Source organism: Cucurbita maxima, unplaced genomic scaffold, assembly GCF_002738345.1.
Source record: "Cucurbita maxima cultivar Rimu unplaced genomic scaffold, Cmax_1.0 Cma_Scf00012, whole genome shotgun sequence".
Classification (NCBI taxonomy): Eukaryota; Viridiplantae; Streptophyta; class Magnoliopsida; order Cucurbitales; family Cucurbitaceae; genus Cucurbita; species Cucurbita maxima.
Window position 1 is genome coordinate 311,484 of NW_019272028.1, and position 12,653 is coordinate 324,136.

Below are 12,653 nucleotides of genomic sequence, written 5' to 3' on the forward strand. Positions count from 1 at the left end.
TAGGTGATAGAGATGGGGATGAGTAAGGCTTCCCGTCCCCTCCCGTCCCCTCCCCTCCCCTCCCCTCCCCTCCCTGCTCAGGTAAAATGAATGAAAGTATTCTTTATGGTTTATAATTTCATTTTATATTATATGACTTTTCTAAATTACAAATCATCATCGGAAACTAGGAATGCAAATGATTTGTGTGATTAAAATGCAAGATGAGCACTTGGCTTGGCTTGGCTTGGGAACATTAAATTTTAAGGTTGGCCATAGCGTCGTCGTTTCATTTTTGCCTCTGTTTTACAGTTTTTGTAGAATTGCGGCGGTTGTGATTCCAAGGATAAGGTTCGCATTCGCTCCCCGTCTTCAATCCTGTTTCGTCCCTTCCAATTGTTCATTCATTTTCTTCGCTTCAAAATTTGTTTCTGGGCACACCGAAAATGCCTGTTACAGCCATGAGTTTAAACCTAGTTGGTGCATTCAGAGGCCTCTCTCTGGTCTCTTCCTCTTCTTCTTCCTTCTTCAAGGGCGATTTCGGTTCCATTCAACCCCCTCCCAACCTCTCCGTCTCCTTTCCTAACAGATTCCCTTTAACCATCGAAAGTGCACACAAGAAAGGAGCTGGAAGCACCAAGAATGGCCGCGATTCCAAAGGCCAGAGGCTCGGCGTTAAAATCTTTGGTGATCAAGTCGCCAAGCCCGGTTCCATTATCGTCCGCCAGCGCGGAACCAAGGTAATTCCTCCATCCACGCATTTTTTTCACTTCAATTTTGAAGTGGATACCCATTCCGCCCATTGTCTAGGGCATTTATGAGCATGGAAGGGGGTTAAAACGCAGACGTACATCAGTTGTTTGTAATTGAGTTCTGTTGTTGTACCATTCGTTTCAGTTCCATGCCGGAAAGAATGTGGGGCTTGGCAAGGACCATACAATTTTCTCATTGATTGATGGGCTTGTAAAATTTGAGAAGTATGGACCTGACAAGAAGAAGGTTTCACTTCGAACCTAGACTTTTCATTATGTGGGTAGTGTAAGTTACATTGCAGGAATGAAGTGTTATACTTATTTGATTGCAGGTGAGTGTGTACCCAAGAGAAGTGCAGCCTGAGAATCCCAACAGCTATAGAGCAAGGAAGAGGGAGTACTTCAGGCTGCAAAGAGAGCGCAAGAAAGCAAGGAAGGAAGGCGTCGTTGCTCAAGCTCAACTAATATTAGCTTCCACTGATGCACCAGTAACCAATCCAATTTGCTGATTTCCAGAGGCTGCTCTTCATTCTCTGCTTGTTGAAAAGCTCTGATGATCTGTTGCAGTAAGAAGGTCTGCTTCACTAGCTTCTGTTTTCTTTAGTTTGTGCACATATAATTTGCTGGATTCTTCACGGGATCATGTTTCATAATTATTCTCAACAGATAATACTGAGTGATTTTGATGAATTTTCTGTTGAAATGGCATACAACAAATTATGTTTATTGGGAATTGATAACATAAGAAAGTTCAGGATATGGTGCATAAGATACTGAAAAGAAAGTGGTATTCCTCTGTGGATAAAGACCATCAATCAAATAAGACTTCCCTATGTGTTTCTCGAACCGAACTGTATCGAGCTAGATGATCATTGACATCAGGGGGCAAAATCAAGAACTTTTATGAGGAAATTATACAATAACTTCTACATATGTAATCTATCAATTTTGAAAATTAGAGGTAATTAGAGGTTTGGATCTTATGTTCTTTAAAAAGAGGGTAATTATTTTCTGTCTCCACTCCGTGCTCATTGAAACTTGGAAGTTTCATTACAACTCTATGGGTATCACACACTCCACTGGTGCAATAGATAGAGGGCTTCGCATATGAAATTGAAGGGCGTTGGTGAGTTTTATTAAGATAAGTGAACGCTGGTTCTTCCTGGAGCTCGTCGGAAGATGAACAAGAAAGAACAAGAAATTAGTCTCATTGTTGATGTGCTTTGGACGTCTACTTAATAACTAAATGTTTAGACTTTTTTTATCTTTTAACTTTCAGAAGCCTTATCTCTGTGTCCCATTCAAAAACGGGGGAGGATATTACAGGATGGAATTAGACACTTGAAGAAAGGGCAAACTTTTTCAAAATTAGTTTTTGAGAAAAGAGGACGGATTACCAACATACATTTCTCACGAGGAGCAAATGGCCCTTTTAACGGGCTTCGTCTCTTGGAACAATAACGCGCGGAAGGAAAAAGATACAAATCATTTTGCATTGCTCTCCTCAAAATTCCCTGTTCTATAATATCCACAGTACATAGGGTGGGGGGTGGGGGGTGGGGGTTATCCATTCAAATATTAAATTTTTGAGGAACAGAATCGAAGTCGTCATAATCGAATCTCTGCCTCTCTCTTCCAGCCTGAAAACAGCAAATTTTCTTTTTTTAGTTTTACCTATCTACAATTCAAAATCAGATTTTGATTTAGAGATGCTCACCTTTGCTAGATACAGAGGATCATATGATATACTTTCATCCATTGCAGTCAGCTTTTTCGCAAGTTTCATCATCCTGTTGCGAGTAGAGGAAGGAAAAGAGCAATGAAGTATGCTGAAAAGACCTGAACCGAACATCCCACAATCAATCAATCCCAAACATCATACCTCTGGATCGACGAGTCAATATGCTCAACCATCTTGCAGGATTTGTACTGCTCAGAATCCTCTAGAAAGCTGACCATTCCATCCTTTTGATTAATTGTTGCAAAAATCTCACCGTCCTGGATCTAAAATTGGAACAAAAACTGATATTACAAGAGATGGAGGTTGATTAATATATTAATCCTGCAATTATGAAATTACCATTCGTAGCACATGCATTTCAGCTTCCTTAGGGCTGTTGAGTTTAACAGAATTGGCTATATCTTGAAGAGAGAGGGTCAAGTACGTCTGCGTCAATCTCTGAATGTTGCGTTTATACAGAGAAGATACAGCCTGCTTTACGAGTCCAAGATTGTTGTCCTGGTATAACACGATCAATTACTCATATCAAAACCCAGAAGCATACAAATGATAGATTGACAAACCAAAGGTCTCTTCTCTGCTGCATGCACACACCATTTAATTGGACCAATCTGAAGTGATAACATAGTGAAATAGGAATTCTTACATTTTCAAATTTCTCCCTGTTTGTTTGAAAAACAGTGTCTAATTCGTCAACGTTTCCCGTGCTATAACTATTTGCCAGTTCAATGTAGGGCTGTAGAAGAGGAAAGAAAAACAAGTAGCATAGACACGTCACTTGGATCACAGAAAAGGGAAGGGGGATACAAGCACATGGATAGCAACTGGATCTGAATAATACATTTTTTTGTAACCCAAATCCATAGTTTCCATCAGCACATTTGAAGCTAAAATATACCAAAGTAGACCAGCACTAAATCATTCACTCTAAGAGCAATTTATATCTATTATACCCACAATGCTGCTTTGATCAATCATAAATAAGATTGCGCTCCACCTATATACAATCTAGATGGCATCTACATCTAGAGCTTGATGGACAATTTTTCAGGATTGCAATAAAGAACTGCATCACTCATGGCAAAGAAAATTTCTAATTTCAAGCAAGTCTAGATCCATCGTTCCATTGATGGATTTGATTTTCATTTCTAAAATTGATAACTAAATCCAAAAATGATCATTGATTCCTACAGTTTCAAAATGAGGTAACTTCACATTTTGTTGAAATTAAACATTGAAATAAATGTATCCAAGTATTTGTCCATGAACAAAGAGAAGCTTTTCAGTTCAAATTTACAGTACCTGACAGAAAATTTTCAAATTTCTCTGTGCTACTGAAGAAGTGTACTTCGGGAGACTAATCGAAAACTGCCATCAGATGCATGTAGAGGCAAATTAGTCTCCTTAACATCATAGGAAATAAAAGCATACTAAGTGTCTCAAAGCTAAAAGCAACAAGAACCCCGTTATGCTGCAAAGTGTTACTATGTTTAAAATTCTATGAAACAAATATTCGAGATATTTTGCTCAGCTAGTCAAAATCCAACGATGATCACACAATTTACATCCTTGTTGAGGAAATAATAATTACACATTACCCACCTCCATGGTGGAACATCTCATTTTTTCGAGATTTTTTTCCGTAGGTCAAGGCTTAAAGTTACCATCAGAAAGGTGACAAATATGGAGATAGTAGAGCCATAAAAAGCTAAAAAAACAGAGATGAGAATATTTATTAACGCTAAGATCTGATTGACAATTGTACCAGTATTCAATATAAGAAGCAAGAACAGAATTCATATTTTATACTCCTAACATGATGAAATCTAAAAAACAACCTCCAGATATTCCTTCCTCATTTCCAAATATTTGAGGCCTTAAAATCAATAATAAAGCAGATAGAAAGAATAGCATACTTGTCCATTGTAAATGAGGGAGAGCAAAATGTACTTTTTGTATGCTTCAACAGCTATAGCATTCATTGATGACATTGGAGAAGTTACAGCCTGTAACAAAAATATGGGGATGGCTGTCAGATCATCCAAAAACACGTTAAAAAATTCAAATCAAAAGTATAAATGGAAAGAGTTCCATTAGATGGTGCACATTATGAAGAAGCTCAAGCGCTTTAGGAAATAGCTTTAGTCCTATGCAAATCATCCCCCTGTCACATAAGAAAATATCATCAGAAAATCCCTATTTATAGAGAGACAAAATTGAATCTCAGCATATGAATGATCTCATAGAATTAAATTATGTATCACATTTTTTTAGAAGGACAATGTCATTCACAACTTACAACAAGCCTGATTAAACATAGTTAGTTGCTTTCCTATTAAATAAATGTCTTTTTATAAGACAGTTAAATGATTGAATAAATAAAGTTCGGAGAGGCCTGATTTTTCAAAAAATAAAAAATAAAAAAGAAACTTAAATGTGAAACCAAACTTTCATTAACAAGGAATGAAAGTCAGCTAACAAGCTAATTAACAAATAGAAGCCTGAAACAAAAGGAAGCCACGAAAACAAAATAAACAATAGACAAATATACTCCGGTTGTAAAAAATAAAAGATAAACGATCATTTCAAAAAATAAGAATACATATAAAGGGCAGAGGGAAGCATAAAATGGGCCAAACCATTCCTCCTCCTAATACTCCTTTACACCCTAAACAAATCTCCTGCATCTCTTCACAACAAAAGCAACTCATGAAAAGCCTTTCGGTTGTCTTCAATGAAATTTCCAATTTAGGACCAATGTCACACCCCCGAAATGTCCAGCCGTAGAAAATTGACATCTCCATGAGATATAATCTAAGTCCTCTAACATGCATTTACAAAAGACAAACTCCTAAATATCCAAAACCAATAGACAACAACCCTTGAACAAAGATAGTGGTCTTGATGCTTATATAAGCTACTTATTAAATCATAAATCAATCCAAAAACTTGAGTTGATGGATTATGGTAAATTTAATTTTATATTAATATTTTAACACTCCTCACTTGTGGCCTTGAAAACTTGTAGAAGACCTAACAAGTGAAAAAAAAAAAGTAATTGGGGAGGAAAAGATATTACAGGGGTTCGATTATCGAATCTCCTGCTCTAATGTTGGGTGAAATCACCAATAAACCTGGAAGATTAAGTTGATAGGTTATGACAAATTTAGTTTTATATCAATACTTTATCACTACCAAACATGAAAATTTTTCAAGATTTCAGGACAACTTAACCTTGCAAAGCATAGGACAAGAAAGGTAATCTATGAAAAGGAAGAGCATTCAATGCGAAAAGATTGACAAGAAAGCACTCATTGGGACTTGGAGTCCAACCATGAAAGTCTTAGTACCTCGGGCAAAGATGGAAAATCATATAGAAGGAAAGCAGAGAGGATAACCCAAGCTTCTATATCAGGAAAAAAACCTCTTAAAGGTTATAGAGGTGGAAAAAGAAAAAAAGAAGATCATCACCCTTCCAAAAATACACCTAGATCCCTCCCCAATGGAAAACTTGATTAATTTGGAAAAGCAAGAGAGACCCATAGAAATAGCCTTCCATCAGTTCCTGAAAGTGTCTTGAGTTACTATAGTCGTGTTCTGTTCCACTTTGCTAGATGTCACCTACTTTTCCTTACTAGCTATAACCACTTAGCCACGAGTAAAAAATTCCATATCTTCAACCTACCCTCTTCAATAGACTTTGAGATATAATTTTCTCCACCCTTTTGAGGATACGGAGAGATGCTACTTTTAAAACAAATTGAACAAAAGTTAGTCTTCCTGTAAGGAGGCAGATTATTTTAATCATGGCAGGGATCCAAAATGTAATTGATCTAAGATTACACCATAATAAAAGATCCAAGTAGGAAACAATGAAAAAGCCTCATGCCTCGCAAGCATAGGGAAAATGTAACAATTAATGCTAGAAACAAAAAACTTATCCCAATTGATCATAGCCTAGGAATATTTGAACCTTATTCCTTCCAACATATAACTTTCAACCAAGTACCTATCTATCTCTCTAGATGAGAACTTATTTAAGTATGTGAACCACTATGAGGAAAAGGAACGCTCACGAAGGTATTTTTTTTATAAGAAATGAAAAATTGTATTAGTGAAAAAAACATAAACAAGGAGGGGCGATGAGTTATTCCCATCACACCAAAGGTTTACAAAAAGGCCTCCCAATAGCAATGAGAGAGGATCGCCCTACCTAATTCTCTTAGTTGAAAAGATTTTAATTTTGAGCTTGCTAACCACTAAGAGGTCCTCCATTAGAAGATAGTTTTAAATGGGGATCTGCAACAAACCAGATCAAATCCCTTTTTTTTTCACAAAACTGTCCAAAAATCCCAATTAACATGATTATAATACTTCTCAAAATCAATCAATCTTAAAGACAACCCCTCCCTTTTTACAAATTTTACTCCCCATAATCTTTGATTGATTCGGTAGCAACAAAAGTTTCTTCAAGAACCCATCTCCCAACAAAAAAAGGCCCTATCCCAACAAAAAAAGGCCCTAGAAACTAAAAATAGTGTGGAGAGCACTCCCCTCATCCAAGACTTTATTATTACTTTTATATTAGTTGGTTACCAATCTGATGGGCATGAAGTCTTCAAATATATCATGTATTATCCTTATTAAAAAAATTAAAATAAAATAAAAAAGAAGAAGAAAAGATGTCGATCTCATCCATAGTCACATCAATAATAACACTATCGTAAAGCAAAACACACATACGCCACTAGCTAGTTGAATGGACAAAGAAACAAACTATAGACCAGGTGCCTTGAGGTTATGGGTTTAAACTATAGTGTCACCTATTAAATGTCTTCAAAGTTTCAAGAAACCAATGTTGCAAGGTAAAAGGTAAAAGGTGTTCCACCAAAATTAGTCAAAATTGCACCCAATTGTAACAAACCCTAACGAGCTACTACAACAAAAGGAAAAACAATATAAAAAAAAAAGTAAATATGATCTACTCCTCCAAACAGCAGAGCTCAAAAAGAGCTCAATAGAAAATTTTGACTAAATGGTAGCACACTCATTAGCATAATATGAAATAAGTCAAAGAAACCTAGATTAACTACATAAGATGTTTCACATACACCATAGAATTTCTTAACGTTATAATTCTTGCTTAGCTAGAAAAGCAGCCGAACTCCATATGGAAGCACTATAAAAGCCTTTTCACCCTAAATCATTGACCACTAAACATATTTTAGATGCACCATAAAAGTCCTCAAAGATGACATAGAATGAAATCAACATCCAAGAGAAGGGGGATAATAAAGAAAGATAGAAAGAAAGAAAGAGAAGATAGCATTTGCAAAAATTAAAAAAATATAACTTTGAGAAATAACATATGAAGGAATAACCAAGTTGACAAAAAACATGAAGATAATCAAATGCATCTTTACTAATGAAGGAAAAATACATCAATTGAGAGTTCACGGTGAAGAAGAAAAGTAACTCACCCGTAATAACAATAAAGAAACAGGTCCCTTGGTTGATCAACCTCAAGAATATCATTATCCAATATAGATCTGCCAGTTTTGTAGCACTTGGCTAATAAGCAAAGAAGGAGAAACTCCGGATGTATAGTGGTTAAATGTTCTGAAGAGTTCTGGAGTTTTCTAATAGCAGTAAGAAGTGGAGCCACCCCTCTAATTGGAGCTTCAAGTAGGACAACTTGATCTTTCAACCTCTTGCAAACTGAGATGACTGCACAATCGGCAGAATCAGATTAAAGATAGTCGAAAATCCAGATTGCAGTAATCACACATGTTATTAATAATAACGATCAATTTTCAGGAATGACTTGCATTTTTCAGGTGCTAAACGAATCTGCTCGGGGTTGCAAGAAGAGAGAAATCTTGAAATAGTCAGAGCAGTTGAACTGTATTGCTCTTGTGAAATTGGAACGGATGTGTATGCCTCTCTGCAAATATATTTCAAGAAAACATTATTGGTCAGTCCCTCTGCATACATATTCCAAAATGAAAATGGTAAAAGGATTTAATCAGATGCATTTCCATGTCTGCTCCAACCACACACTCGTCAATACAAACCCGTCAAACGCCAATTCTTGGACTCCGTCGCTTCAAACTTATACCAAAAGAAATGATTGCTCAAAAAAAATCTCTCACCGATAGGAATGAATCCTTAATAGTACTATAGTAGTGTATCATACAAGAAGGCAGGCCAGGCCCTAATTTGTCTAAACAATCAACATCCAGATAGAACAATTCAGAGAATAAAAACTTACAGAATGTAGAGATATCCTAAAGAATATTTGGAAGCATCAAGTTGAGCCAATGCAGAAGGTAAACAAGCGGTGTCGGAGTGAAGCAGTTCTTCTGATTGCTTGAGAATAGTATGGAGGCGTGCGATATCGCCGGCGGTGCTGGACAGCCCTTGGATTTGTGCCACGAGAACTTCAACCGTGCCCATGATCGGGTAATGCGAAGCTCTCAGTTGAAGCTAAACAGTGGCTCTATCACCTGCACAGGAGTACCTTCGAGAGAGTCAATTGAAATGGAGCTTTCTACTGATCGATCACTTCTTTCTTTCTTGTCAAGTCGGAATCCGATGGGTGAATTACCAGATCGTTGGAAGAAGGGATTGAGCCCATGTCCTACGGCCTCAACTCTATCTTCTGGGCTCTGCACTATGTTCGGCCCAATAAGCTTAGCCCAATTCCTTTTTTAAGCAATAAAAATTTAAAATTAAACATATAATTTATAAAGAAAATATTATTTTCCCTTTTGGCCCATTTGGTAGAATTGCCCTTCATCTCCTTCAACAGTTCAATTTTCCCAGTAAGAATTGCTTGTTTGGCGGGCTCTTTCATGGCGGTCGCCTTCCTGCAAAAGACCAAATGAATAGGTATTGCGTAATGCCTTATCGAACATGGGGGAGAGCTCATATGTCAGCAAGGGGAAATATTTTGCCGATGGTTCCACCGTTGCACACGAAATGGTGCGCCGTCTCCTCCCGGCTTCGATGTTTACAGGTTTCTTCTAATTCAGCTTCTACATGTAACTTTCTACCATTTCTTTTCTCTATAAGATGGTTGAGTCAAAGTCAAAGAGTCCCATCCTCATTTTTGCTTCAAACCAGACCATTTCCTGATTATTCTCCTAAGAAGCCTACAATTAGAGATGCTGAACTTGTCCATAACATCACTGCTACAATTAAGTTGCGTCGTTCTGAGCCCCTCCGACGCACTCTAAATCCTTATGAATCCAGCTTTAGGCATGATCATCTGATTTGGGTACTGATGAACATTAAGAATGACTATAATTTGGTTTTGGCTTTCTTTGATTGGGCACGGATTCGTAGAGATCCTTCTCTAGAAGCCCGTTGCATTGTTATTCACATTGCCGTGGCGTCAAATGATCTTAGAATGGCTCATGAGCTGGTTCGTGATCATTTCTTGAACTCAAATCTGGGGGTTAGTGTTACAATGGCTCAATTTACCGACCGGCTGATATACACATATAAGTACTGGGGGTCAAATCCCATTGCATTTGACATCTTTTTTCAGGTCCTAGTTGAATTTGGTTCTTTTAGTGAAGCAAGAAAACTATTGGACAGATGGTTGAGCTATGGATTAGTTGTCACCGTTGATTCTTGTAATTTTTTTCTTAGCCGCATGGCTAACAATTCTGAAGAAGTAGGGATGGCCATTAAGTTTTTTAGAGAATATGGTATTAGTTGGAATACTACATCTTATAACATCGTTATTTATGCTTTATGTAAATTGGGTAAAATAAAAGAAGCCCATCGGTTACTCATGCAGATGGATTATAGGAGTTCTACACCTGATGCTGTTAGTTATAGTACCGTGATTGATGGATATTGTCAGTTGGGAGAATTAAAGAAGGCATTGAAGCTTATAGATGACATGCAAATAAAAGGACTGAAACCAAATAGTTATACCTACAATAGCATAATATCACTTTTGTGTAAAATTGGCAAGCCATTTGAAGCAGAAAAAGTATTGAGAGAGATGATGTCTCAAAAGATTCTTCCTGATAAGGTAGTCTACACCACTCTCATACATGGTTTCTACAAATCAGGACATGTTCAAACTGCAAATAAACTGTTTGACGAAATGTTGTCTAAGAAGATCAGTCCTGATTATATAACCTATACAACTCTTATCCAGGGATTTGGTCAAAGTGGAAAGGTGATAGAACCACAAAATTTGTTCCATGAAATGATTAGCAGAGGCTTCGAGCCTGATGGAGTTGCTTATACAATGCTAATCGATGTTTATTGCAAAGCGGGTGAGATGATGAAGGCGTTTTCTCTTCATAATGAGATGGTTCAAATGGGACTGACTCCAAATGTTGTTACTTACGGTGCCCTGATTGATGGGCTTTGTAAGCGTGGAGAACTGGATACAGCAAATGAGCTTTTGGATGAGATGCACAAAAAGGGCCTTCAACTAAATGTATGCACTTATAACTCGATTATTAACGGTAGTTGCAAAGCTGGAAATATTGCACAAGCAATAGGATTGATGGCAGAGATGGAGGTGGGTGGAATTAATCCTGACACTATCACTTATACCACTATCATTGATGCCTATTGTAAATTAGGAGATATTGGTAAGGCTCATAAACTTCTTCAGGAGATGTTAGCTAGAGGGCTTCAACCTACTGTTGTTACATTTAATGTTCTAATGAATGGATTTTGTATGTTGGGAATGCTTGAAGATGGTGATGTGCTGTTAGGGTGGATGCTAGAGAAGGGCATTGTGCCTAATGCAATAACATACAATACTCTCATGAAGCAGTATTGCATTAGAAATAATATGAATGCTACGACTGAAATTTACAAGGGGATGCGTAATCAAGGAGTGATCCCTGATGGTAACACCTTCAATATTTTAATAAAAGGGCATTGTAAAGCACGGAATCTGAAGGAGGCGTGGTTTTTATATAAAGAAATGGTTGAGAAAGGATATGTTCCCTCTGTTACTTCATATAATGCACTCATAAAGGGGTTTTACAAGAAGAAGAAAATTTTGGAGGCAAGGGAACTCTTTGAAGAGATGAGAGGACATGGGTTGGTCGGTGATAGAGAAATATACAATATCTTTGTTGATATATTCTATGAAGAAGGAAATGTGGAGATAACTCTTGATCTCTGTGATGAAGCAATCGAGAAATGTCTACTTGTTGAGAGATAGAAAGGAAAGAGCTTAGTTCAATACATTTCTCTATGTGATGATCAAATTTCAGTTTCACAAGCTTCATCAGGCAAGCCATTACTCTATAGATTATTGATCTGAACTACCTGCACAGTGCCATGGGAACTTCAAGATTATTGGTAGAATTTCTGGAATGATGGTGGAGGTGCTAGGATTGAATTTCAAGATGTTAAGTGTATGTAAGAGCTTGCCATTTGTTTCTTGTCAATGTCATTATAACATTTTGCTTTCTCCTCTAGCTGCTTTAGGACTATATAGTCCAACTAAACCATATAGTTCTGAAGCATCCAAGGATAGATGGTACTCAGCAAGCTAACAAGTTTTTATTTTTGTCCAGGTTCTCCCGCCCCTTGGAGGCATTTGGGAGAATGTTGTAACATACATGAAGATCATCTCATACTGCTGATTCATGACTCTTTCCTTTGATTTTTACTTCAAAGCATATGCCTTTATTTCAAAGTTTGATTATAAACGCCGAACCAGTGGTCTACTCTCGAGAAACTGTGGGATGGTCAATAATGTAGAACTGTGGAGGGGGAGGGAGGCATCTTGACTCTTATCGTGAACCCGACAAGGTGGTACAAGCAGCAGGTATGATAATTGTAAATTTGAGGATTTCTTACCCATATATCTCAATGCATTTCATCAATATTTTGGACAGCCAAAACGTGAGAACCGCCACCTCTCAACACCAAACCAGGCAGCACCTCCTCTGCCACAGCTGAAGGTCCTTGGAAAGCCAAAAGCATTGCTCACTGATTCATGGAGCGCCAGTAAAGGATGCGTTTTGAGTTTTTTTGAGTTGTTTTAGTTCAACAACTCAAAAGAGATTTAATTAGCACTTTATTTTATTAATTAGTTTTCAAAAGATGGTGTATGTGGTTTCAAAATATTGAATATTCTTGAACTAATAATAATAATAAGTTGTGTGTTGATATGACCCATTCAATACTAT

At 37.2% G+C, this 12,653-nt stretch overlaps 3 protein-coding genes across 5 annotated transcripts; 2 read left to right on the forward strand and 1 right to left on the reverse strand.

Moving 5' to 3' along the window:
• Positions 1 to 238: 238 nt before the first annotated feature.
• On the forward strand, positions 239 to 1,421 carry LOC111486989 (50S ribosomal protein L27, chloroplastic-like). Its single transcript, XM_023134187.1, has 4 exons — positions 239 to 330; positions 421 to 719; positions 877 to 978; positions 1,064 to 1,421. The coding sequence occupies exons 2-4, from the start codon at positions 426 to 428 to the stop codon at positions 1,238 to 1,240; spliced, it is 573 nt and encodes a 190-aa protein (XP_022989955.1). The 5' UTR covers positions 239 to 330; positions 421 to 425; the 3' UTR covers positions 1,241 to 1,421.
• Positions 1,422 to 2,078: 657 nt separating this feature from the next.
• Positions 2,079 to 9,053, reverse strand: LOC111486988 (COP9 signalosome complex subunit 3). 2 transcript variants are annotated; one of them, XM_023134185.1, is made up of 11 exons: positions 8,744 to 9,053; positions 8,301 to 8,416; positions 7,953 to 8,199; positions 4,579 to 4,636; positions 4,389 to 4,478; positions 3,775 to 3,840; positions 3,119 to 3,208; positions 2,812 to 2,970; positions 2,614 to 2,735; positions 2,449 to 2,521; positions 2,079 to 2,371 (listed from the first exon to the last, which is right to left on the reverse strand). In XM_023134185.1, exons 1-11 carry the CDS (start codon positions 8,926 to 8,928, stop codon positions 2,303 to 2,305), a joined length of 1,275 nt encoding a protein of 424 aa, XP_022989953.1. In that variant the 5' UTR covers positions 8,929 to 9,053; the 3' UTR covers positions 2,079 to 2,302. The 2 variants fall into 2 exon arrangements, with proteins under 2 accessions (XP_022989953.1, XP_022989954.1); XM_023134186.1 differs by lacking the exon at positions 3,775 to 3,840.
• A 206-nt stretch (positions 9,054 to 9,259) lies between these two features.
• Positions 9,260 to 12,631, forward strand: LOC111486986 (pentatricopeptide repeat-containing protein At1g05670, mitochondrial). Of its 2 annotated transcripts, none has more exons than XM_023134183.1 (3): positions 9,260 to 11,877; positions 12,036 to 12,289; positions 12,360 to 12,631. In XM_023134183.1, exon 1 carries the CDS (start codon positions 9,356 to 9,358, stop codon positions 11,675 to 11,677), a length of 2,322 nt encoding a protein of 773 aa, XP_022989951.1. In that variant the 5' UTR covers positions 9,260 to 9,355; the 3' UTR covers positions 11,678 to 11,877; positions 12,036 to 12,289; positions 12,360 to 12,631. The 2 variants fall into 2 exon arrangements, with proteins under 2 accessions (XP_022989951.1, XP_022989952.1); XM_023134184.1 differs by having other exon boundaries at positions 9,260 to 11,873.
• The last annotated feature ends 22 nt before the right edge of the window (positions 12,632 to 12,653 follow it).